The 24,297-nt window shown below is 38.9% G+C and overlaps 1 protein-coding gene across 2 annotated transcripts; it reads right to left on the reverse strand.

The window, feature by feature from the left end:
- Window positions 1-4,563: 4,563 nt before the first annotated feature.
- dnase1l4.1 (deoxyribonuclease 1 like 4, tandem duplicate 1) lies at window positions 4,564-18,050 on the reverse strand. 2 transcript variants are annotated; one of them, XM_047347583.1, is made up of 10 exons: window positions 17,945-18,050; window positions 11,519-11,604; window positions 11,280-11,368; window positions 9,919-10,005; window positions 8,724-8,836; window positions 8,473-8,585; window positions 6,206-6,363; window positions 5,882-5,978; window positions 5,408-5,440; window positions 4,564-4,673 (listed from the first exon to the last, which is right to left on the reverse strand). In XM_047347583.1, exons 2-10 carry the CDS (start codon window positions 11,597-11,599, stop codon window positions 4,578-4,580), a joined length of 867 nt encoding a protein of 288 aa, XP_047203539.1. In that variant the 5' UTR covers window positions 11,600-11,604; window positions 17,945-18,050; the 3' UTR covers window positions 4,564-4,577. The 2 variants fall into 2 exon arrangements, with proteins under 2 accessions (XP_047203539.1, XP_047203540.1); XM_047347584.1 differs by having other exon boundaries at window positions 5,364-5,440.
- Between the last annotated feature and the right edge of the window lie 6,247 nt (window positions 18,051-24,297).

Here is a 24,297-nt window from a genome sequence, read left to right on the forward strand (position 1 = left end):
GTTGTTGGTTTGTGCCGAACATTTGGAAATTTGAACAGAATCATCCATGTGGTTTCAATTTTAGGAACCATAAAAAACGAGGGAATTGACTGTCACCCTCACCATGTAAATCTTTCTCACATTATGTAAATAAAGAGTTGTGTAAACTGCATATGACACTGTTCTTCAGATTCTCAAGTAAGAGCAGTAAAGGTTTACTTGAGCTATAAGAATTTGTGGTAGAGGTAATTGTTTATTAGTACTCCTTTACACCTGACTAAATCTTCAACATAAAATCATCCAGAACATTGATGGTCTCTACAAGGTCTTGAATAGGTGCTTTGGGGTTAATTAAGATTGCAATGCGCTCCCTCTAAAGCTTGATGGAGGATTCCATGTTCCCGACCTCTGAGAGCAAACAAAACCTCCACATTAAGACTTCTTGGTTATCAGATAATTTGAAGGAGTAGCAGCCATGTTGGTATCATGTCAATCCTCCACGTTATCATGCTCTCACAGGGCAAGCATCACTCTTAAGTAATTTTATACAAAGCTCTTACCGACACATCTGCTAGGCAAACATTGCACCCATCACTACTCTGGCAGTCAGCCTAAGCATTTTTAAATCTTCCTCTGTTTCCCTTTCTTGTGGTGTCCCACAGGGCTCAATTCTTGGGCCTCTGCTTTTTTCATTATATCTGCTTCCCTTGGGGGCTGTTCTTACGTGCCTTTTATTTTTATGCCGATGACTGCCAGGTTTATTTTAAGTCTTAAACAACAGTGCCTTGATGAAGTAGAAAGAGCTTTTGCTTTTTAGTCCCAGGGTCTCCAGTGGGCTGTCCTTTGTAGAGCTTCAGCCCTCTGACTCAGGACATAAAAACCTACTGTCACTAACCTTGGGGTGAAAATGGACAGTGAGTTTTAATCTTGACAGGTAGATCACCTCAGTGGTAAAATCCAGTTTCTATCAGCTGAAACACATGGAAAACATGAAACATGTTCTTTTAAAACAGGACTAATCCATGTCTCACAAACATGCCCGTGTTGTCTCCGGTGCACAATGCAGCTGCACTCTTTTAACTGGTACATGAAAGAGAGCACATAGCTCCTGTTCCAGCCTCATTGTACTGGCTGCCTGTTCAATTTAGAGTTCATTTTAAGATAATTTAATTTGTTTTTAAAGGGTCCTGCCCCACCTTGCCTCTCTGAGCTTTTACAACCACTTTGCCCCTCCTTTCAGCTCAGCTCAGTGGACCAGCTTTTCCTAGATGTTCCAAAGACATGGCAGAAGTTCAGGTTATGAAATTTAAATCAGGTGTGTTGGAGCAGAGACACATTTTAAATATGAAGTAAATATAGTGAATGTGAAACTTTTAAGAGATCTGTCTGAGGAGCAGGATGGATGATTCAATTCAGTTTTATTTATATAGTACCAATTCACAACACATGTCGTCTCAAGGCACTTCACAAAGGGTTTGGAATGATACGGGTTGTTGGGGAGGTTAGATTAAACTACTAAGTGTTAGGGTTTGGCCATTTTAGAATGGGCTATGTGTAGGGGTGATAAGTAAAATAATAAACTGATAAAGTTTGTCCATCTAGAGCCCACTGATGGCCATTGTTATACTAAAAACCACAATGATTGGGATACCTCCCTCTGTCAGACTGATTATAACCATTGGAAAAGAGAAGGGGTCATACAGGTAGCAGAAATGGAGGGTGTGTTTGCACCTCAACCATAACTGAGCCGGTTTAGGCTAAACCTGACTCCCCCTTACTCCATCCAACAGGGAGGGAAGAAGATGGAGGTAAAAATGTTGGGTGAGTGTTGTTTCATGTTGCATTGTGGGTAACTTTAAAATGGGCTAAGTCAATTCAATCGAATCATATAGATTTCAAGTCAGGCACATGCATTCCAATTAATCCTAACCATTGAACAGTGCAGTCAGATTCAGCTTTTTATTCAAATTGGATAAAAAGTTTCTCTATCTAAGGAAACCCAGCAGATTGCATCCAGTCAGTGACTTGCAGCATTCACTCCTCCTGGATGAGCATGTAGAGACAGTGGACAGTCACTGGCGTTGACTTTGCAGCAATCCCTCATACTGAGCATGCATGTAGCGACAGTGGAGAGGAAAAACTCCCTTTTAACAGGAAGAAACCTCCAGAAGGAACCAGAACCAGGCTCAGTGTGAGCGGCCATCTGCCACGACCGACTGGGGGTTTGAGAGAACAGAGCAGAGACACAAAGAGAACAAAGAAGCACTGATCCAGGAGTCCTTTCTATGGGAAGGAAAAGTAAATGTTAATGGATGCAGCTCCTTTAGTCGTTTCACCTAGAAAGAAAGAACAGATAAACTCTGAGCCAGTTTTCAAGGTTAGAGTCTGAAAGAGAGCACATAGAGTTAGTTACAGTAGAAGCTCAGTCAATTGCCATGTCTAGGAGAGAGAAAGGGTTAAACACTAAAAGACAGGGCCATGTGGATCATCTGTAGAGGGTGAGCATTAAGTTGTTGCCAGCAGAAGCTCGGACGATTCCCCTCTCCAGAAAGGTGTCACAGGTAGACACAGAGTCAGGCCAGGTGTAGCTTCTAGGAAGAGAAAACATAAAGTTAAAAACTAAAACAAATAATGCAAAATTGGAGAGTAGTATGAGAATGTAGCAGAGACAGTGATATATGTGAGGAGGAGAATTTTAAATTCTATTCTGGATTTAACAGGGAGCCAATGAAGGGAAGCTGAAATAGGAGAAATATGATCTCTCTTTTTAATTTTCATCAGAACTCTTGCTTCAGCATTTTGGATCAGATGAAGGCTTTTAACTGCATTTTGTGGACATCCTGATAAGATAAGAACAGAAGATTAGATATAGGTCTGTAATTTATTAAATCATCTTGATCATAGGGAACACTTCCTTAAATAATTTGGTTGGGATTGGGTCTAACATACAAGTTGAAGGTTTAGATGAAGCTAATATTTCTGATAACTCAGGAAGCTCCACAGGATCAAAACAGTCCAAACACAAATCAGGTTCTACAGTTACTTCCACTTGCTGAGGATGAAGTAATCATCTTCTGGAGTATGTCAAAGATTTTATTTTTAATAGAATCAATTTTATTTAAGAAGAATCCCATAAAGTCATGGCTGCTAAGAGCTCTGAATTAAACCAAGGAGCTAGCCTCCTATTAATGATTACCTTCTTTTTCAAGGGGGCTTCATTGTCTAATGCATCACGCAATGATGAAGAAACACTATGAACAAAAGAATCAATTTGTGAAGGGGCAGAAACACAATTATTGCCCTCCACTGTGCTTTTCAGTGATATTGAGGAAATTAAAAGTGGAACAGATTCTTTAAAGGTTGTTACAGCATCGTCTGATAATGATCTATTATAATGAAATCTTCTTTCAGGTGTGGAGTACTCAGTTAAATTAAATTCAAAGGTAAAATATAACAGTTGCAAACTGTTGTGGTGGAAAGCAAATACAATGCTTTAATTCTTTTATTTTTATGCACAAAAATACAAGCACAGTTCGTACATTTTTAAAACTCTTTCTACTCAACTGTACATTTCTAAGAACCTGAGTATGCTATTTTAAATAACTGGACAGTATTTTTTCTTTTTTTTGGTAAATTTACCCTTACTGTAAATTCACTTATTTCTTTTTTTTCTGTTATACTGTATCTTTTGTGAATCTGCGTGCTTCCATTTGCCTTTAACTTTGCTGCTAGTAAACCTGAATTTCTGTACTGAAGGACAATGAAGCATATTTATATTCTATTCTAACTGGTTCTAGAAGCAAATATTCACCACATAACAAGAAAGCTACAGGCTAGCCAGAATCCTGACCAGGACCAGGAAACTGGTTCATATCACACCAGTCATGAATGCACTGGCTCTCTGATTGTAAAATAACAGAGTTTGAAATCTTGTTTATGGTCTAAGAGGTACTGAATGGTCTTGTACCTAAATACAGTCAGTCATTTTCTACCACTTATTCCATAGTGGGTTGCGGGGGAGCTGGTGCCTATTTCCAGCAGTCTATGGGTGAGAGGCAGGGTACACCCTGGACAGGTTGCCAGTCCATCGCAGGGCAACACACAAACAACCATGCACACACTCATTCATAAACCTAAGGGCAATTTAGAGAGACCAATTAACCTAACAGGCATGTCTTTGGACTGTGGGAGGAAGCCAGAGTACCCGGTGAGAACCCACGCATGCACGGGGAGAACATGCAAACTCCATGCAGAAAGACCCCCGGCTGGGAATCAAACCCAGGACCTTCTTGCTGCAAGGCAACAGTGCTACCAATTGCGCCACCGTGCAGCCCCACCTAAATACATTTCAGATTTTTTTTCAGGTGTAAACCATGTAGATGTTAAGCTCTGAGTTGTGCAGGAACAGTTGGCTCCTTTAAACCAGGAAGAACACATTTACTGTTTAATGCAGCTTTACAATTATGGTCAAATATTATTTCATTATTTCCTTTATTTTCCTGGTAAACATTGATTTAGCCTACAAAAATTATTGCTACAATGAAAATTTGTTTTGATTGTTAAAATATTTTGACTGTGGTGAGCTTATGTTTAAAGGTTTATGTCTTTATTTTATTATGCTTATAGACTCGGTGTGGAATAGGCCTCTCTGCTGCTCCGCTCTGGAGGTCATCTGCCAGACTTGGGTCTTGCACCTGCAAAAGAGAGATAAAGACGAGTCAGCTCTCACAGCAACATGCAGAGAAGGTAGTATCACAGTTTCTTGTAAGTATTTTTGCACTTTGCCTGTCTTTTTTGCTACAGAAATAAAGTTTTAGTTTTATTTCATAAGAAACACGGTGATGGACGGTGCTCCTTTGGTCCAGCTTTCAGCAGCTGCTGCTGATGTGAAACAACAAAAATGTGGCTGACTAACTCTTGTAAGTAATAACGTTTACACACAATATTACAGATTGATACAGTCTGCTTACACTTTATTGCTACATTAAGAAAACATTAATGAGGCCAGCTATGCGGTGTCCTTTGGTTTAGCAACATCTGTGGTAGCTTGCAGCAACTACCGACACTACGAGATGTTGGTCAGCAGATAACACAAAAACACGTTAATCCCTAACACCGACCAGCTTTTTGTGCTGTCTGTGGCTCCCAGAGGGCTTCTTTTTGCTCTCCCTTGGTCATGTGCCTAAAGCTGCCAGCTTTCACCATAGAAGGTCCAAATCTGCCAAGTACAACTACTTTATAGGTTTTCCATGTGCTTTTGGTGTTTTTGGTGTTAGTTTGGCAAACAGCAGGTGTGTGAGGAGGCAGCAGCCATTAAGCACCTCTCAGAATTTCTTCAGACATTTTCTATTTATTTTTATCTTTATTATTAAAAGACAGCTTACCATTGCCATCCTTATTTCTTAGTAACTTTGCGCTTCAGCCTCACCTCCACCGGATAATGGTCGCTCACTTTCACAGCCTAAAACAATAAAGAAACAATGAAACATTATTAAGATTATTTAACTTTATTAAAATTATTACTTCTGAGGCTTGCGTAATTCTTAATAAAAACAAATATCAAAGGGAAATGAAAAACGATTGACAATTAATTTTAGCTCCATGAACATTAATAACATATTTAGCTTATAATTTTGGTAGTTTATCTGTTATTTGCATAAAATATTAGCAAACCATGGGTCATGTTGTCATGACCCATGGTTCAAAACTCTTCTTCATGTACAGAAGCAGGTTCTTAGCTCAAAGTCATCTCATCCTGAAGGTAAAACTGAAGGTCCATGCTGTGTGTAATCCTTTTGTTTGACTGCTGATGTTTATAAACAGGTTTTCATAATTCAAGTTAGAGAATTTATTTTCAGAGAGAATAAGAAGCTCTGCTTCGGCTTATAAAAAAACTACAAACCTGCTTGTCTGAGAGCTTGAAGGCTTTCTGGAAGTTGAAGGATTTAGCAGAATTTCGAACTACAGCCTGAAACATGTCCTCTCCGTAGACAACAATCCTGAACAAGGACATACAAGGAGAGTTAACACCGCAAACAGCACAGGCTCCTAGGAAACTCACTCTCATCACTCCATAACTTCTCAGAATGAGGAGAGTTCAACCAAAATGACAAACGTACATCTTCTGCTATGGTATTTATATTCATGCTCTCTTTAAATGTTGAAGCGTTAATGATTATTGCGGGTTTTAATGTTTATTCTGAGAAGTTGGATGGTAAATATCTACCGGTCGTATGTGTGGGTATTATCGTTGCTTGCAGTGGTGTCCACATCATCTCCGATCAGCCAGTGGAATTTTTCGTCTCTACGGATTTGGATGGTCTTCATGCCCTTCTTTGAAACATACCTACCGCAGGCATTAAAGTCACCCAGGATCATCACGTTCTGTGGTAGAGAGACAGAAAACCTTAACTGATCTGACCAGATTCTAGAGTTTTTCCCAATTTGATTTACTCTCAGTGACAGATCCATTTACAGTCATGGGAAAAAGACACCACACCTTCCTTCAGTACCAGTATAATTAAAATAAAATCTAGTCCAGGTTCTAAGTCTTCAAATCCTTCAATAAGAGTGTAAAGCTTTGCAGAATAAATGTTGACTCTTGGTGCTAACATTACATTTTCAAAAAAGATTTAGCAGCAGTCAAGCCTGGTGGTGGCAGCATTGTGCTGTGTGGCTCTTTCACTGCCAGTGATAAAGGTGTTCTGAGCAAGATGAATAGAAAAATGAACAAACAGGACTATCTCAGAGTTGCTAAACTCAAATCAGCAGCTAGATGATTGAAACTAGGAAAAAAATGGATGGTCCAGTAGAACAAAAAGGAAAAACATACCTTCCAACTGGTTCGGAATGAATAAAAGCAGAAAAACATTAAGCTGCTGAAAATATAAAGACCCTGACTAATACCAGGAAACCAACCAATTTAAATGAGTGATCGAACACCAACCAGGTCAGAGAAAATGCTCAACAAATTTAAAGTTGTCCACCTAATTCTTGGTTTTAAAAATACCTGAAACATTTGTTTTACATTCATTTCATCCAGGGAAACAACTGTCCAAACAACTACATAAAGGCTCTAAATTATTATGACATTAAAACTAATGATGAATGTATGCAAAATTCTGACTATTCACCAACTTTATGGTTGAAAATCAGGCAAACTTTACAGCATAGATTTTTAGATTTTGTTTAGGTCATATTTTTCAGTTCATTCAGTTTTCTCTGTTCTCTGTTACATTTTCTGAACTGTTACGTCACAGTTTTTGCTGTGGAACAGCTAAACATAGTCATGAATTTCTGACTGACCAATTTCCATTTTTCTTTCTTGCTGTGATTTTGTCCAAGCTCAAGTATGCCGAAGCTATAAGTGGACAGGTCTAAATATTCAGTTGTTGGGAAATTCCTGTTTCCCCACTTCAAGAACGATTTCCTTAGCAACCTGTTGATATGACGTCCTGGCCATTGTTGTGATAGCAGTAGCATCGTGCCTTCTGCTTATGTGTGCTGCTTTTAGCTCCTTGAAGAGAGAACCGTACTACGTGTTTTGAATAGTATTATTACATAAAAAGTTTTCATTGTTTTTGGCATTTTTGTCTCGTTTCTGTGCTGCAAGATAATTGTTATCAAACTACAAAAATGGCCGAACGGATTAAAGTGCAGCACTCTTTGACCTGGAGGCGGGCTGGATGTGAAGGGCCTCAGTAGCATTTAAAGAGATAGTACCAAAACGAGTTGCTCCCAGACGCTCCTCAGAACAGGTAAAAGAGGAGCCTGAGGAGCTGCAATAACAAGGAGTTCAGACCAAAGCGTTGAAGTTCTACTTCATAGAGACCACAACTGAATGATTTAAGGTGAAAAGAAAGGATTTAAAAGCATCGTATGTCCCCTTTAAGTTTTGCTGTTATCCTGACTTCATTTGTGCTGCTCGTTGAAGAAGGAGCTGAGAAACCTTTTACTTTGCAACAATTTTAGTTGTATTTTATGAATATCTAAAACAACAAAATCATAATCATTTTTATTTTGTTGCCTATTTTAATTTTTTACTTGTGACTCCTCATTCCTGATTCATTTAATAATCTAATTAAAATCCCCTTTTCTCTTCATTATATTTTGTTGTATAGAATTAATATAAACAGGTTTATCTGTGTCGGCAGGTCTGCTCTGCTGGAGATATTTGATATTTTAGCTAATTAATCAATATGCACTAACTTTTTTCTCTTATGTTTCAGCTCCTTCATGTTTTTTTTTTTTTGGTTTTGGGCATCACTTGTGGCCTTTATTTTTTTTCTGAAAATGAGCTAACAGGAAATGGGGAGACAAAGTGGGGGAAGACATGCAGCAAGTCAACCAGCCAGAACTTAAACCTGTAAGTAGCTGTGTCGAGAACTAAGGCCTCCGTACATGGGTCGCGCGCTCTACCCCAGCGCCACCGTCTCGCCCAGCTCCTTCACCTTTTGAAGTAGAAAAATGTCTCTGTCTGGTTTGGTTTCTTACATCAGTTTTCCAACTCTCCTTGATGTGAAGGAAGACGTCGTAGAGCTCGTCCAGCTCCTTCTTTGCGTCCTTTGGTGTGGTGTGAACTGGGATCATCACCAAATCTTCCAGAACTGTGAGAGTCAGACAGAAATAAAGTTTCAGATTCTAGGTTATAATCATTTCTGAAGGTTTTTTATTTCACTCCTGTTTAACTTTAAAATGCATTAATATATATGACTGTACAATTAAAACCACAAGTCATCTCTCACCTGAATTTGGGCATCTGAATCGAAGGATATAGGGATCCCTGGCAAAGACGTCCTCTCCCCCAGTCTTCTCATCATCATACTGGTATGAGTCCACAAGGTCAACCAGGTCGTCCCTTAATGCACATTCACACCACTTTATTTAAAAAACCTGTTTAAGATTAACAAACAGAGTGCTTTATAGTCTCCCAGTTGAAAATCCAGCAGCAGCTTTTTGTACCAGTTGTAGGTGAGCACTGGAATAATGCCAAAAAATAGAGCATTGCCAGAATCAAGGTAAGAAGTAATAAAGCATAGATTACTGTCTCCAGATTGCTTTTGGAATTAATAATCTTGATTTTTGACAAACGTAGCTGGAAAATACAAAATTTCACCACTAAGTTTACTTGACTGCCAAGTTTTATGGTGGAATCCATGTTCACTCCCAAGTTTATTATAAGGGACTTCTTATAGGACGCCAGGGAGGAAAACTGAATGCAAGTGGCCGTGTTCAGAGTCATTGGGTCTTCACAACATGACTCTAGTCTCGTTTTCATTGAAAATTCAGAATCAACTCTATTGGCCCAGAATGTCAGACAAACAAGGAATTCGACTTCTGTTTTACAAACTCACAACGTACGGTATAAATAATTCTAAATACATAAACTTTAGGGGAAATAAAATACAGTATGTACATACTTCATATAAGTAAAGGGAGAACGTCCTAAAGAAATTGAGGAGGAATAATCTCATTACATAAACAGAGAAACCAACTCCAGGCAAATATCTTCTGATTTTACTTCTTAACATTATACCTAAATTCACAAACAAAATCTCACCAACTAATATAATGTATTATTACTTCGGTGAGTATGCAAGTTTTTTGTTGTAAATATTGAAAATATTTCCCTGTCTTTGTATAATTTTGAAGAATGGATGCAATGTTTTTTACCTGCTTGTGATTTACCTTTTCTCAGAGTTGAGGATTAACTAAATAGAGGGTTAACTAACTAGAAAAGTGCTAAAAGAATCTCCTGTTTAATCTGAACTCAGCAGTAAAGTTACAAGATTTCAGTTTGAACCCAACATTTCAACAAACTGATGAATTTGTCCAGATCTGTCTGTCAGATTTAGTTAAACTCGTCAGATTTAGTCAAACTCATCCTTATAGTTTGTGAACTAAATTGTCCTCCTAATGAATGAATGAATGAACTCTCACCTGTAGAAGAACAGGAACTGCTCCTTGTAGTGCGATCGGCCCAGGTGAGTGCTGATTTTCAGAGTGTAGGGCTTTGTTGGGTTGGCTCTGGACAGACACACAGAAATGTGTTGTTATTATGAAAGTTTATTTCAGAGGAAAACTGTGGAAAAAGCAGATTTACATGAAGGTTGAGGCTATTCCTCAACTATATTGATAATTTGTTGCCTGTGGCTCAAAGCTGGTCTGTGCTAGGAAACCACCCATCCATGCAGGGTCATGGGGGTGGTTGCTATCTCCAGGGGTCATTGGATCACCACCACAGGGCAACACAGGGACACGTAACCATGCACACACACAGTTATACCTAAGGGGTATTTGGAGCAGCCAATTAACTTAACAATCATGATTTTGGCCTGCGGGAGGAAGTAGGAGTACCTGGATAGAACCAATGCTTGCAGGGGGAGAATATGCGAACTACATTCAGAAAGAGCTGGCAGGAAACCAACTAATTTAAAAAAATCTAGAAATTCTGACTATCCACATTATCTGTCCCTCTGGCAGCTGTTTTTATTACAATCACCTCTCTATAGCACTACCTAAAGCTAAAAGTCTAAACCATTTGTGTCCAGGATGTGTGGGGTCTGCAGAGATGTTAGCTTCCCTGACCCTTGACCTGTCCTGGACAGTCCTGGATGGAGGGAAGGGCAGTGCAATGCGGTTGGAGTAGGCAGATGACTATGGCTTCATTATGTTATAAATGGTTAACAATTGTCAGCATCAGAAGACCTCAGGTTACATCAGCCCTGATGATCCTCTCTGCAGAGCTGATAGTTGCAGTCTGGACCTGTCCTGTTCTGTGGATGATCCAAACCACACTGAGATGGACGAAGACAGGACAGACTGAATGAATGATGGTGTAGAAGATGACCAACAGCTCCTGTGGAAGGTTGGACTTCTTGAGATGCCTCAGGAAGTACATGTGGTCGACATGGGACCTGCTAAGGGACTTTTAGCCAAATATTAGTGGTCGTCTGTTTGTATTTGAGTCTGTGTGGTTTATGTTGAACCTGTGTTGATGTTACCTTGTTTTGTTTCGTTATTGTTTAAAAAAAACATTGCAGTATTTATTCAACCCCTGAAGAAGAATGGTTCAAAATAATAATAATAAAAGTCCAACTTATTATGATATTCATACCATGAAGAGTGGATGTAAACCTCTGACTTCAGTTGCAACCTTATTGTTTTATGAGCTCTGGAGAAAGCTGATTTGACCAAATGTATGATTTCTGCCAAAATGTTTCTGTAAATATTAGTTTATAGAGCGGCTGAGTGAGGCACCAGCTGTTGGATGAATACGATGAAAATTTGGCTTTACTAACTTGTTGAGTGCTTGCTTTAATGTTTCCACTGATTTCCCTTTAGCGTCTACGACCTCCAGGATCACAATGATGTCATACCGGGAAATAATCTGATGGACAGAAAAACGTGTCAGTTTGATACATCAGGCCTTAGATTTGGACAAACAGTTTAAAACTGTAATAAAATCATGTCATCCAAAGCAGAAACCAAACCACCAGGTGTATCTTTATCTTAGAATGATGAGTTTATGTGTTTCTACCTTAACCAGGATCTTCAGAACTTTTGGGTCCGACACTTTGCGCCGTCCAAACTTCTGAATGTTAAACGCTGCAATTTTCATGTTGGCTGAAAGGGTAGAACAAAGAGCAGAAACGTTTTAGGTGTTTTAATGAGCTCATTGTGTCTGAACGTGTGTGTGGTAGCGGTTATTTGTTTAACAGACATGACTAATAACAAGTGACAGCTTTATTAGCTGTAATAGCGCTCCAGGAAACAAAACAAGGTGCGGACCTGGAAGGAAACAGGTTTGCTTTGACATCTTTACCAGCAGATTTTATTCACTCTGTATGTTTTTACATGCATGTTTCATCAGAATTTATTGGAACTATGAAATATGCCATTAATACTTTTTATCTGAATCAAGCACAATATAAATGTTAAAAATGAATAAAATGAAAGGAAAAACGTTACACATAACTTTGATTTGATGGCACAAATATGATTATTATATAAGGAAGCAGGTTTAAAGAGTTCAATGAAGAAAAATACTAATAATTTAAGTGAATTTGTATGCTTTTATATCTGGTATTTTAATTTACTTTCACCAACCAAAGAACATAGGCAGAAAGAATGGTCCCGTTTTGTTGTAAATCGATACATATGCAAAGTTGAGAAAGCTGAGCTGGAACATCTAGTGCAGCAGCAGAGAGCAGAAACGATGGCGCCATCAGTGCAGCAGTCAGGTTTCAGGCAGTTGCTGAAGCATCTGACAGCCACCGGACACACAGAATTCCTCATAGATGCATCAGGCAGACTTACCTGCATGCAATGGAGCTCGATAGGGCTTGCATGGCTGCACAGTCTGGGAGTCGTAATGTGCAGTTGTCCAATATTTGGACTTTAACAACAATGACATCAATTTGCCCTTCATTGCAGGGTATTTGCAACCACCCAGGCTCTCTGAGAGAAGGTAGAAGATGCACACTAGTAACAACATGTAGCAGGAGGAAAAGCTTTTGGTGCCTTCATGTGTCCAGTGGTTCCAACATCAGGCATCTGCACAAACCAACCACTGGTTCTCACAGAACCCCACATTGTAAGCCCCATCTCTCTCTGTCTCATGCTGGTAATGCTCCCCAACGCTTCTACAAGGCGTCGATCCGGTGAGCTTCACTGTTTTAAGTAACTGTTGTAAATCCCACTGAAATAACCGTTTCTCTTGTTATCCCATCAGTTGTCCTCAGGAGCCAGTCCAGATGTTCCAGCTGCTTTCAAACCAAATCATTCAAATGTCCATCGGTCATTTGCATTTGTACTAAACTGCATCCAAACCGGACCACTCCTTCTGTCAACTGTAGAACCTTTCGCAAAAGCCTTCAGATTGAGACTTAAACATGTTCTGGACGCCTCAGACTGATTTCTGAAGCAAACTGAGGAGGAATGAGAGGTTGCGGTCAACCCATGGCTTTTACACCCGGTACTGCCGGCGGGTCAGAACGGATATCCGACACAAACTTTGTCCCGGTGTTTAAGAGAGCTCACATCTGTGCATGACGCGCTTAGTTGGGGATTTATGGACAGCCACAGGTGGCTTAAACAGGGGGTTAGCTTTTACAGTCACATCATGGACCAGATTTATGAAACAGGCCTGTTTCTCTTAATGCGTTCATTTTTTAATTCATGTGACTTTTTGCATTCATTGTGATTAAAAAAAAAAACAAAAAAACTTTAAAGTCAATATGGTGCCAGTTTTGGGGTCAGTTATTGATTAAGTTAGAAATAGGGGTTCATTTAATCTTTTTTTCTTTCTTTATGTTAATTTATTATTAACTTCTCTTTAAAATCCTCCCAAACTGAATGATTCCAGTTGGGACAACATCCTTAAAGAAAACAGACAGTCCAGACCTGCTCCAACATGCTAACTTAATGTTTTTCTGAGGCTGTTTCGTTGCCAGCTTTTGGCCCTCTGATCCTCATCAGCAGCTGGGATACCAGCAACTCCATACATCTGGTTTTAAGCACCAGTTTGCCCAGTGTCTCCTTAAATCAGCACCAAACGTTATGTTTTTTAGATCACTGATGGTTATTTTTCAAATATGTTGGGTCAGTTACAAAGCTCCTCAAAAATGACTTTACTATCACACTTTATATATTAGCTCCATACTGTTGGCAGTAGTTCTTGTAATATTTTAAACTGACAAAATGTTACCATTGGTGAATGTATGTTTTGATCAGTATGTCACTAAATTATATTGCTGTGATTAATTAAACTGTATATAAAACTGTCCATGATTCTGTTCCTGGAGTTTACATTTTTTAACAAGAAGCCACTGTAGATTTTTTAAATTTAATGTGTCAACAGTCTTTACAGCCTCATAGACAATCTGTATTATCTAAAGTTAACTTCTCTTGATTAATCAGGGAACCGTCTTATTGCATATGAATGCATGAGGTTTGTATGTTAATAAAATATACATTTAACAATTGTCAGTCAGTCAGTCAGTCATTTTCTACCGCTTATTCCATAGTGGGTCGCGGGAAAGCTGGTGCCTATCTCCAGCAGTCTGGACAACTGTAATATTAACATTTCCATTGGAAATGGAATAACAACTGGAAGTAGTTACTAAAGAATAAAAAAATGTTTCGAACCAAATTTGGTATTTTGTTATCTATTCTAAAGATATGGGAAGTTTTGGAAAGAGGAAGGTGAGCCACCTTTGATCTGTGATTTTCACCAGAACCACCAGAGATCAATCTGACAAGATATGCCTTATATTGGGTCTGAAGATTCACAGAACCTGACCCGATACCTGCTGGACAGACTCCAGCCCCATGTGAACATGAACGAAACCACAAAGAAACAGACAAACCAAAACACTGTAATGAAACCAGGTTATTTTACTAAAGGTACCAGCCCATTTAACATTTTACTAAAGTTTCATTAATAAAAGGTAAAATAATAATTTCTGAGGATGAGGAATGCCTTCAGTTAGAGAGAAACCTAAAGACAGCAGATACCTGTTCTCCTGGGAACGGGTATCTGGGAGGGGTTTGTTTTCTCTACCTTGGTCACCTTGTTGGTTTTAGCTAAACAGTATGGTTGGAAGTTGGAAGTCATTCAAAAGGTTTTTGTTTCAGTTGACGCTGCTGTAGAGAGCAGCAGGCCAAGACAAACAGCCATATCTTTAAAATCAGTTTAAACTGTAGGATCACATGTCGGTTTTGTCTTGACAAGTTTTATCTCGGAAACGGCTTCGAGATTTCCTGGGTGATATTGCTGAAGAACACAAAAGATTTAGGATTTGCTTACTGTTGCAAATATTTGATTAATTAGACTTTTTACTCACTTCTTAAGATTGATTAGATCTCTACTGTGACATGCCAGTGATGAGATCAAATCCACTTTTAAATTTGGAGCCCTTAGCAATCCATTAACTGCAACAAGTAAAGGACCTCATTATCAGACTGTTTATCAGAGAGTCAAAACAGACACCTTTGATTAGGCCACGTGTAAAAAGCCTTCTGATAGAAAGCTTTAAATTAGGAGTGATTGTATCAGAAGCAGCAAAAAGGGATGGAAATTTCCTCCAGCTTCACTGATGTTTAAATTCCAGTTATGCAATGACGTCCTTTATTTAGGCAAAGAAAAACCCAACAAGAGAGAACATGACACATGGGGCTGCGATGGTCTCTGGTTACTTTCATGGTTTCCTTCAGGGTTTTCTTGTCTTTCCTGCTTCAAATGAAAGTCTAAAAAGGTTTATCATTAACTTAATGAGCAGCAACAACCTGTCTATATTTTAAACAAAAACATAAATGTCTGTTTTCTTCCTCATTTTAATCTTATTTGATTTATTACATTTTAAGCATTTTTAGAGATTCCTTAAATATAATTTGTACGTTCCCAATTATTGGAAAATCTAAGAGATTTAAATCCTGTTTACAATATCAACGTGGAGTTTAAATAAGCCTTAAATGTTCAGAGGTCATTATAGTAAGTCAACAGTTAATTTTCAGTTATTCTCTTTATTGTAATTTCCGGTTGAAGATGTTAAAGATGTCTGAAAACTCCAAAAACTGACAGGATTGTTACTTTTACAATTTTCTCCACTGTTGGTTTCATGAGAACATCAATAAATATCAGTAAATGTGATTGAATGCAGTTACTGTGTGCAGTTCAGTGACTAAAAGTCACATTGCATGTATCTGTCTGACAATTTTTAATAGTCTTTAACTGCAGTGGCATGCAGTCACAGCAATGCTAAAAATGATACTGTAATTTTGTCACTTTTACAATAAATACCACAAAATATTGTAATAGCATTTTAAGACCTTACGCTCATTCCCAGTTGTATAAAGTTTTATTTCGAAATGTGCTTTTGTGTGAACTGCCAGGCAGATTTATGTGTTAGATAAAATATTTGAATTATTTATTTAAGCCTTAATTCATCAACAATACACCATAATATACAGAGACATTGTTATAAACAATCTAAACATCTTTTTGTTCAATAGAAAAAAATGTAGCTGTAGTGCAGTTATAAAGGAGACCAACATGAAATCAAATCTCCTCCTGTTCTTCATGCATGAGCAGAGGTAACTCTGAACCGCAGGACGGCAGAAAAGTAGCAGTTTTGAAACCCCACATTGATTCAAAATAAGGCAAAAATTCTGACCCCGTTTAGAATGAAGAGACAGCGACCCCCCCAATAAAATAATATAATCTCCTGCAACCTTGAACCTGTTTTTGTCATCATCAACTCCACAAAAACCTGACTTCAAATCAGATTATGAGGAGGAAGTTTTTACTCTACATTAACAGCTAAAGCAATCTGGGTCATGGGTTCTAACATTTGCACTCTGTGAGGATACATGGAGATTTAGGAACAATGTTTCCTAAACCTCAGAGCTAAGCAACGTATAAAACCCTTTATGTGCATTGAGCGTCTTACTGACAGAGTCAGATTTCAGAGACATCTGATCCTGTTTATTCCCCCGTCAGCCACGTCCTGCAGCTGCAAATTATTAGACAAGAGCGGGAAAAATGCACACATTCGTGTGTGTGTGTGTTCCTGTACTTGCTGCTGAGACAAGACCGAAAATGTTTTCAACCAACAAAAGGAGGCCATTTTTGGAAAGTAAGGACATTTTCCTGGTCCTCACTTTTTTCATGCTGTTTTTTGGGTTAAGGGTTAGGTTTAGGACTAACGTATGAATTGAGTTTAGGTTAGGCTTAGGTATGCGCTGGTAATGGTTAGGTTAAGGGTCAGCCATAGAAATGAATGAATAATGAATGGAAGTCAATACAAAGTCCTCCATAAAGATAGAAATATGTGTGTGTTCCTGTTTTAGCATCACAGTGAGAACCAATTTTCCAATATCACCATCAAATTGAGGACCTGTTATGATTTGGGGTTGTTTGTTTTTGGTTTCGGGTTTTTTTCTTATGTTTTTCACTGCTCAAGTCTTGAATCATGCTTCTGTTTATTATTTTCCTGTTTATGCTTTTGTTTCATGTTTTTCTAGTTATAGTTCTATTAGTTTGTTTCCTTGGATTTGCGTTCTGTTCAAGCCATGTTTTGCTCCTGTCACGTTGTGTTCTCTGGTAATCAACTTTATTCGGTTCACCTGCACCTAGTTAATCTGTCTTGCTTCACCTGGTTTACACTCCATATATACACTCCTGTTCAGTTAGTCATCGCGGAAACATTTTTCATGCTCATGTTTTGTTTTCAATTCAAGCTCATGTCCTCCTGTTCATGTCAAGCATGTCTTGCCAGCCTGCCCATGTCAGTTTTGCTTGTCCGTTTATTGTTTTGGTTTCTGCCTCCTAGTGAGTGAGTTTTTTGTTATTAAATCTTTTGCACTTACCGTCATGCTGCCTTCTGGTCTGCATTCTGGGGTCCTATATTTCGCAAGCCGTAACAGGACCATTTGTACCAAAGTGAGGACATTTTGGTCATCACAACCTATTTTGCCTTACTCTTAAACTGTTAGGTTTAGGACTAAGGTGTGAATTGGGTTTAGGTTAGGCTAGGCATGCACTGGTAATGGTTATGTTTAGGGTTATTGTCAGGGTTAGGGCATAGAAAGCGTTGAAAATGACTGAAAATCAATGGAAGTCAATGGGAGTCAGCGCACGGTCCTCACTACATATAGCAAAACAAGTGTGTGTGTGTGTGTGTGTGCCTGTGTGTGTACAAATCAAGTTGTAGGAAGGCAGAATTTAAGAAATGTAAATGTTCAGGAATGGAGAGTTTAGTCATGTTTTGAACTGAAGCTTTTCCTCTTCAAAAGCATCACTTTGATGTTTTAAGTGTTAAAGTTATTTAGTAATTCTGTGAAGGATCAACCTGTTTTCTTCAGGTGAAGCAGACGAGGAGGGTTGTCTCATTGTCTCGAGGTATGAAAATCTTCTCAGCATTCAGAGCTGAAAGGAATAATAAACAGAAAAGGTTTTTCTCACCTGCTGGAGAATCTGCTGCTGCTTGAGTCCAAACGAGTCAAAGTTAAAATCTATCCTAATATTATGACTGCTGTAGATGTTGTAGACTCCACTATTAAGTAGGTTCTGGGTTACTACTACAACAAATACAGTGTTTAAACTGTAAGAGCGGCTGTGTGATTGGACGGGAGCCAACCAATAGCAGAGGTTCAAAAGGACAAAGAGAAAACATTTTAAGACAAATACCCCACCCCTTTAATTCCTTCCTGCTTGACAGATCTGTTTGTGTCTCTCAAACTGATGGACAACATAATTACAGGAGCTAAGTGTCAGAAAGGGTTTGTTTCTCTCAGGTACTGTTCTTTGGAAATGAAAAGCAACATTAATATGAGTATCTGATGTTTTTGTGCTCTGACATTCCTCGGCAGAACGTTTTTAATGATGCAATCAAAGCAGAACCACCAACATGAACATTAGAACAAACCTGAAAGACCTGCAATATGCATGTAGGAAGAGCTGTGGCTGTAAGGTTAGGGAGACAAGAAATAATTAACCCAGCAGGACTGATACTGTCGACTGAATCTGGATCTGAGTCTCTGTGGACAACTGACAGTCTTTGGGTGTCCCACCAAAACCTAAACCAACAGTTTTTCTGGAGTTTATTTATGCTGCTGACATATATGAAGGAATAAATAATCAGACAATAATTAAACAGCAGCCAAATAAAAGGGGTGGACATTGTCCCTCAGACCCACCCTGACCAACATCTCGGCTGGCACCACCGTCTAATGTTAAGTTTTCTTTGAACTAGGACGTCAGAGAACCAAAGTTGGAGTTCCAACTGGGAAAGCTGAAGCTTGCTGAGCGACCCCTAGTTTAGCATCCAATATGGCTGTGCACATATAAAAGGTAATGAAAGTCACCAATATGCTATTAACACTTCTGGTGGTTTGCATCCTTAAAACCAGTCAGACACTGAACTGCTGAAAAATATAGATTTGTGAACATGTTCCTTTTGTTTCTGTACTAATAAGAAATTCAGAGAGAGAAATACATAATAATACTTATAGCTCTTAGCCATGACAACAGCAACAGCTAGCAAATCCTACAGTTTTCCAACTTCCTACTAGAATCCTCCCATCTCTGGTGCGACGTCATTACCAGCTCAAAGCTCCAACTGGAACGCAGAATGAACCTGACCCAGGCATTTTATGGCCCATGGGCCACAACCAGCCATGAAGATGTCCAGGATGGTCCAACTTTGTCCGATAGAAAATCTCATATTAACGATGAATGAAGCAGTTATTTAGTGCTAATTCACTGCTTTTATTTTTAAAAATTGCTTTTATTGTGAAGGGTACCATTACTTTCACTGTTTGGCTAGCAACATTAGCTCTCTCTGACTGAGATGTGAGCTCATTCTAAAAAGAAAAGCCCTGATACATGGTTAATAATTCATGAACTGGTAGGTAAGGACTGCACAACATTAGCATCACATTAATATATGCGGATAAATAATATTTGTTGTTATTTCCAAATGTCATGAATACACAGTTTGCATGTCAATAAGATATTCAGCCTGCGGTAGATGCCCACAGATGGTGTCAAAGGTCACAGACAGGGTTGGAGGCAATAAATACTGCCGTCCAACTTCATTGCATCCCACAGCCTTACTGTTACGTATGTATTTAGTGAATTTAAGATGAAGTGATTCTAGGAGTCCTGCTGGAATAGACTCCCATGCCAATGTGACCCTGAATAAATGTGAGAAAAGGGTAGATGGAGATATGAAATGTTTCAGCAACTGTTGTGACAGTAGTTAGATTTGAGTTTGTTTTTAATAAAAGCAAAGACATACATTTTAACATTTATCTTTCAATTTTATCCCTGAAAACTGTGATTACAAACTAAATCTCTGTATTTTGGAAAACATGAAGGGCAAACCGGTTCAGGGAGACAGAAACCCTTAAACCCATCATAAATGAATCACTCTGTTGTTGTAAGGTCTGCCTGTAAATCCCATGAGAACAACAAGGGCGAGGTTTGTTTCCCTGCCCAGGTCACCTTTTGTTTGGTGGCAACAAATTACGCACCAGTGGAGCTCAGTGTTGTCATCACTGGCCATAAATGCTATATTTTCTTTGACATTCAGGTCACAAAGCAGTAAAAATGCATCAAAACATTTTTAAAGTGTTTCTCATTGTCCAAAGCGTTCACAGTTTTAGATTTTTCTTTCATTTTTTTATGTACATTTACACCTTTTTGTCATTTGGATGCAAATAAAATGTTTTTATTCTTCATTTTCCATAAATATTTTTTCCTTCAGGAGCACGTTTTCATTATCTTCTTGTAAAATGTCGAGGTTTTTCTTTATTCCTGTCATGGTATGACATCCTCGGACTTGGTTTGTGTTTTTGTATTAACCGTTCTTAGGTCTATGTTTTCCTTTATTGTTAATTAGTTCCACCTGTCCCTTATGCCTGCATGTCTTCTTGCCACACCTGTTCTTAGTTCCTGTGATTACCTGCCTTTGTTTTCTCCCTGTATATTAGTTGGTCTGTGTTTTTTGTTCCCCGCTGGTTCCTCCGTCACTATTCCTCGTCACACCCTGGTTTAGTCTTGTGTTTTTCTACTTGCCTGCAGCAGTGAACTCTCATGTGAGTTTTTGTCTGGACTCTTGTGATACCTGAAGTGACTTTTTGCTTCACCTGGAAATCGCTTAATAAACCTCTTAATTCATGTAATCATGCGGCTCCCAAGCTCTTGTATGCGTATTGGTCCGATCCAAACTCAGAACGTGACAATTCTAAAGCATAAAATTAGATATAAAAATGTGATTCTTTAATTTCACTAAGAACAAATACATTTTATATGGCAGGTGTTTAAAAACTAGCTTTTTTCAAATAGGAATGTAGTTTCTGTGGGTCTAGATAAACTGTACTTAGCTGGACCAATGAAAGAATGGGTCTTTGGATTGCAAAGGTTGGTATCCGGTGGTCTAACAGTAGATCATATCCACCAAACGGTGCCGGTTTCAGGTACCGCTCATGTGGAAGCAGGCAGAGTTAAGGTTGTGAGCTACAGCAGAATTGTGGGATATAAAAATCCAAAGTACAACATATTGTTAAAAATCTGTTTTTTTGTTCTTAACGTATACCTCAAATCAAATTCTAAGACCAGAGAAAAAGTTAGTCACATTTCTGGATCATTACCAGGTAGCAAGTTCAGCTTGAAAATGTGAAAAGAAGAAACAGGCAAAATAAATGGAGGCGATTTACTAAAATCAACATTTAACTCAAAGTGTGTGTGTGTGCAATAAATGTGTGCCTAGGTGCAACCCTGTAGGCACAAAAAGGAGGTGGCAGCAAATCAAGATGAAATTAAGAAGTCCAGTTAAACTGAATAAGGTCCAGTTAGAAGCTATGTTTCTATTTAACCTTTACCAACTGAATTACACAGCATTCACTGTCTATATTCAACATATGTAATTAATTATGTGTAAAAAGTTAAAGGTTGGCTCATGACTTATGAAAAAGAGTACACATCCAACTGAAACTGAGATATTTTTCTGTCCCTAAAGCTCAGGTCACAAAGATCAGCAGGTTGAGGGGCTTTGGGACTGCCGGTGGCAACTGTTTAAAATAAAATTTAACTAAACCTGAACTATTTGTACCTAATAATAACAGTAAACAGAATTACACTACAATCTTTGTCAGGGATCGAAACCCAGTGTCCTGCGTGACAGGCAAGCCCACGCACCACTCTGCTAAGTAGGACAATTTGACTTCTCTGATTGTTTGTGATTAACACCATGGACTTCTCTGCTGTACAGTAGCGGTTTAAGTGCAACAGTAACACTCCTGACAGCAAGACATATACTTGCCTTTGAAGGATTTTCTGCATCACCTGTTATACAAAAAGCTGTTGGCATAAAAATGAGTCGCAGTCGTTGTTTAACGCTTGAAAATATATTCATCTGGAAAATGATCAAATATGTAATCGCGGTCTGATCACCCTCTCCTGACTTAGATTTTTGGGGTGGTCCAGTGTGTACAGACCCTTCCAGAAAAGATCACGCCATTTCTGACACTTTCCTTGAGCCAGGTTTTGTTGTTCGATGAGCTGAACTCCTCGCTTCTACTCCCTAATTCTGAGAGGATCGCTCAAACCAAATCTCCGTCCAACGGGTCCGGATCTTCCTAACCTGAGGTGTTTTCCACTGAACAGGATTACTGAAGAATCAATTTAAGATGGTGTTGTGAAATGACACGCCTAGTCTCTAACAGCCTACATCCAGAAGTAACACCCTTTTTCAACCAATGGATTTGCTGGACTAAGAGGCCCAGGCAGTCAACCAAATCACAACGGTCACATGTGTTAACGGCTGCTCACCCTAATTTTACAACTTGCACTTGATAACTGGGTTAGTTTTAGTGATTCCGAATTCAGACCCAAGGATGTTGTTTTTAAAAAGTTTAACCTTTAGTAACTGAATTACACAGTATTCACTGGTTATATCCAGCATATGCAATTAATGATGTGTAAAGGTTAGAGGTTGGCTCATGACCTAATATGAAAAAGACACACGCAACTGAAACTGAGATATTTTTCTGTCCCTAAGACACCCTGTGAAACAGCTGAACAAGGTGTACTTACAAGAAAACTGTTGGGAGTTCTGGGAGTTTTCTTCTGTTCACCTGTTTTACCTGCTACTAACCCCATCCAACCTCTAGATGGCACCAGACGCACGGTAGGAGCTGAGTCCACAGGTGTTCTCCATCAGCCTCATCAGGAGAGGAGCTTAAGTACCCAACGTTGCCAACACTCCGGCGCCTGAGTGTTAACCTGCAGTGGTAACTCTAGCTGGCCAAGACAAGTCTCCTTGTGATTTTTTTCTGAGTACTTACCTTCTCGTGTCCTCCTTCCCAGGTTACTTCCAGTTCTGAGCTTCTTATCCAGTCTGCGTATGCAGAAGATCCAGACTGTCTCCGCAAGAGAACTTCACGGATTATCTTCTCAGTTGGCTGCATTCTGGTTTCAAGTCTCCTCAGGCTTCCTGTGAACGAACCAGGCTCACCCTCCACCGTACTCTCCTCCAAGATCATCCACCTTGTGCCACCTCCACCTCAAGTGCAGACAGAATTACCTGGACCATTCACTTACCCGACACGCTCCCGGAGTTTTCCATCATGTCACTTTTCCTCCCCCCTGGCGGATCCACCTGGTGCCACCTCTGCCAACCCTGAATATTTTCTGCCACTTACCATTGATCCCTTCTCCATACAGCGGCGAGTTCCTGGTTCTCCAGCATTCAATAAAGTTGTTAAACCTTTCCTGTTTCCTGAGTGTATTTCTGCATGTGGGTCAAAGCAGCTAGAAAAATGATGACAAAAACATAGAAATATGTGGAATCAGAGGAAGACCTAAAAATGCAGCTGCAAAAAACATTAAATCCAACTGCTGGAGCATCATTTTATTTTACAAAATATTAACTACTGGATTTACACTTGCAGGCAATAAAGAACAATTGATGAAATAAGTAAATCAGAAATTATTTAAACAAATATGATATATATATATATATATATACACACACTATATATCTATATGTATATATTGTTGAGGCCCCTGGCCTTTAGAGGCTTTGCAGTCTGTTTTTTTATGCAGATTCAGGTGTGGGAGCACACTCAGCTGATTGGCTACCCAGTAGGCTGCAGAGAGGCAACTCCATTGGACCAAGCAGGAGTTGATCAAGCCAATGTGCAGCTGACCCCCGCTTTGCTTTGTGTAAAGACTTTTGAAGGTTGTGCTTTATAATATTTTGTACTGCTGACCCACCTTGCAGTGCTTAGCAGTTTGGTTTTGGACTTGGTTTGTTTCTAATAGTTCAACCTAGCAGCCTGTGTTTGGGAAGTTTGACATCCCTTTTTTTTAGTCCCTTTGTCTTGGAGTGTTTTGAGTCTGGTTTTGGTTAACTTGTGTTTTCTTGTTTTGATTTGATCTTTTAGTTGTTAAGACTGGATTTGTCCTCTAGCTTGTTTATGTTAGCCCAAGTTTGATTATTAATTTGGTAAAGCATTTGTTGTATTGTATGTAGAACCCCTTTTCTTTGTAATAAATCCTTTTAAACTCCACCCCTTTTAATTTGTTGTTCCTCTGGACACATTTTATGTTACCACCCCCAGCCTGGGGTCGTTTTATTTATAAATATATATATATTTACCCCGCCTCTTGCCCGTAGACTGCTGGAGATAGGCACCAGCTCCCCCGTGACCCACTATGGAATAAGTGGTAGAAAATGACTGACTGACTATATATATATATATATATATATATATATGTATATATATATATATATATATATATATATATAT

This window comes from Girardinichthys multiradiatus, chromosome 20 (genome assembly GCF_021462225.1).
Source record: "Girardinichthys multiradiatus isolate DD_20200921_A chromosome 20, DD_fGirMul_XY1, whole genome shotgun sequence".
NCBI lineage: Eukaryota > Metazoa > Chordata > Actinopteri > Cyprinodontiformes > Goodeidae > Girardinichthys > Girardinichthys multiradiatus.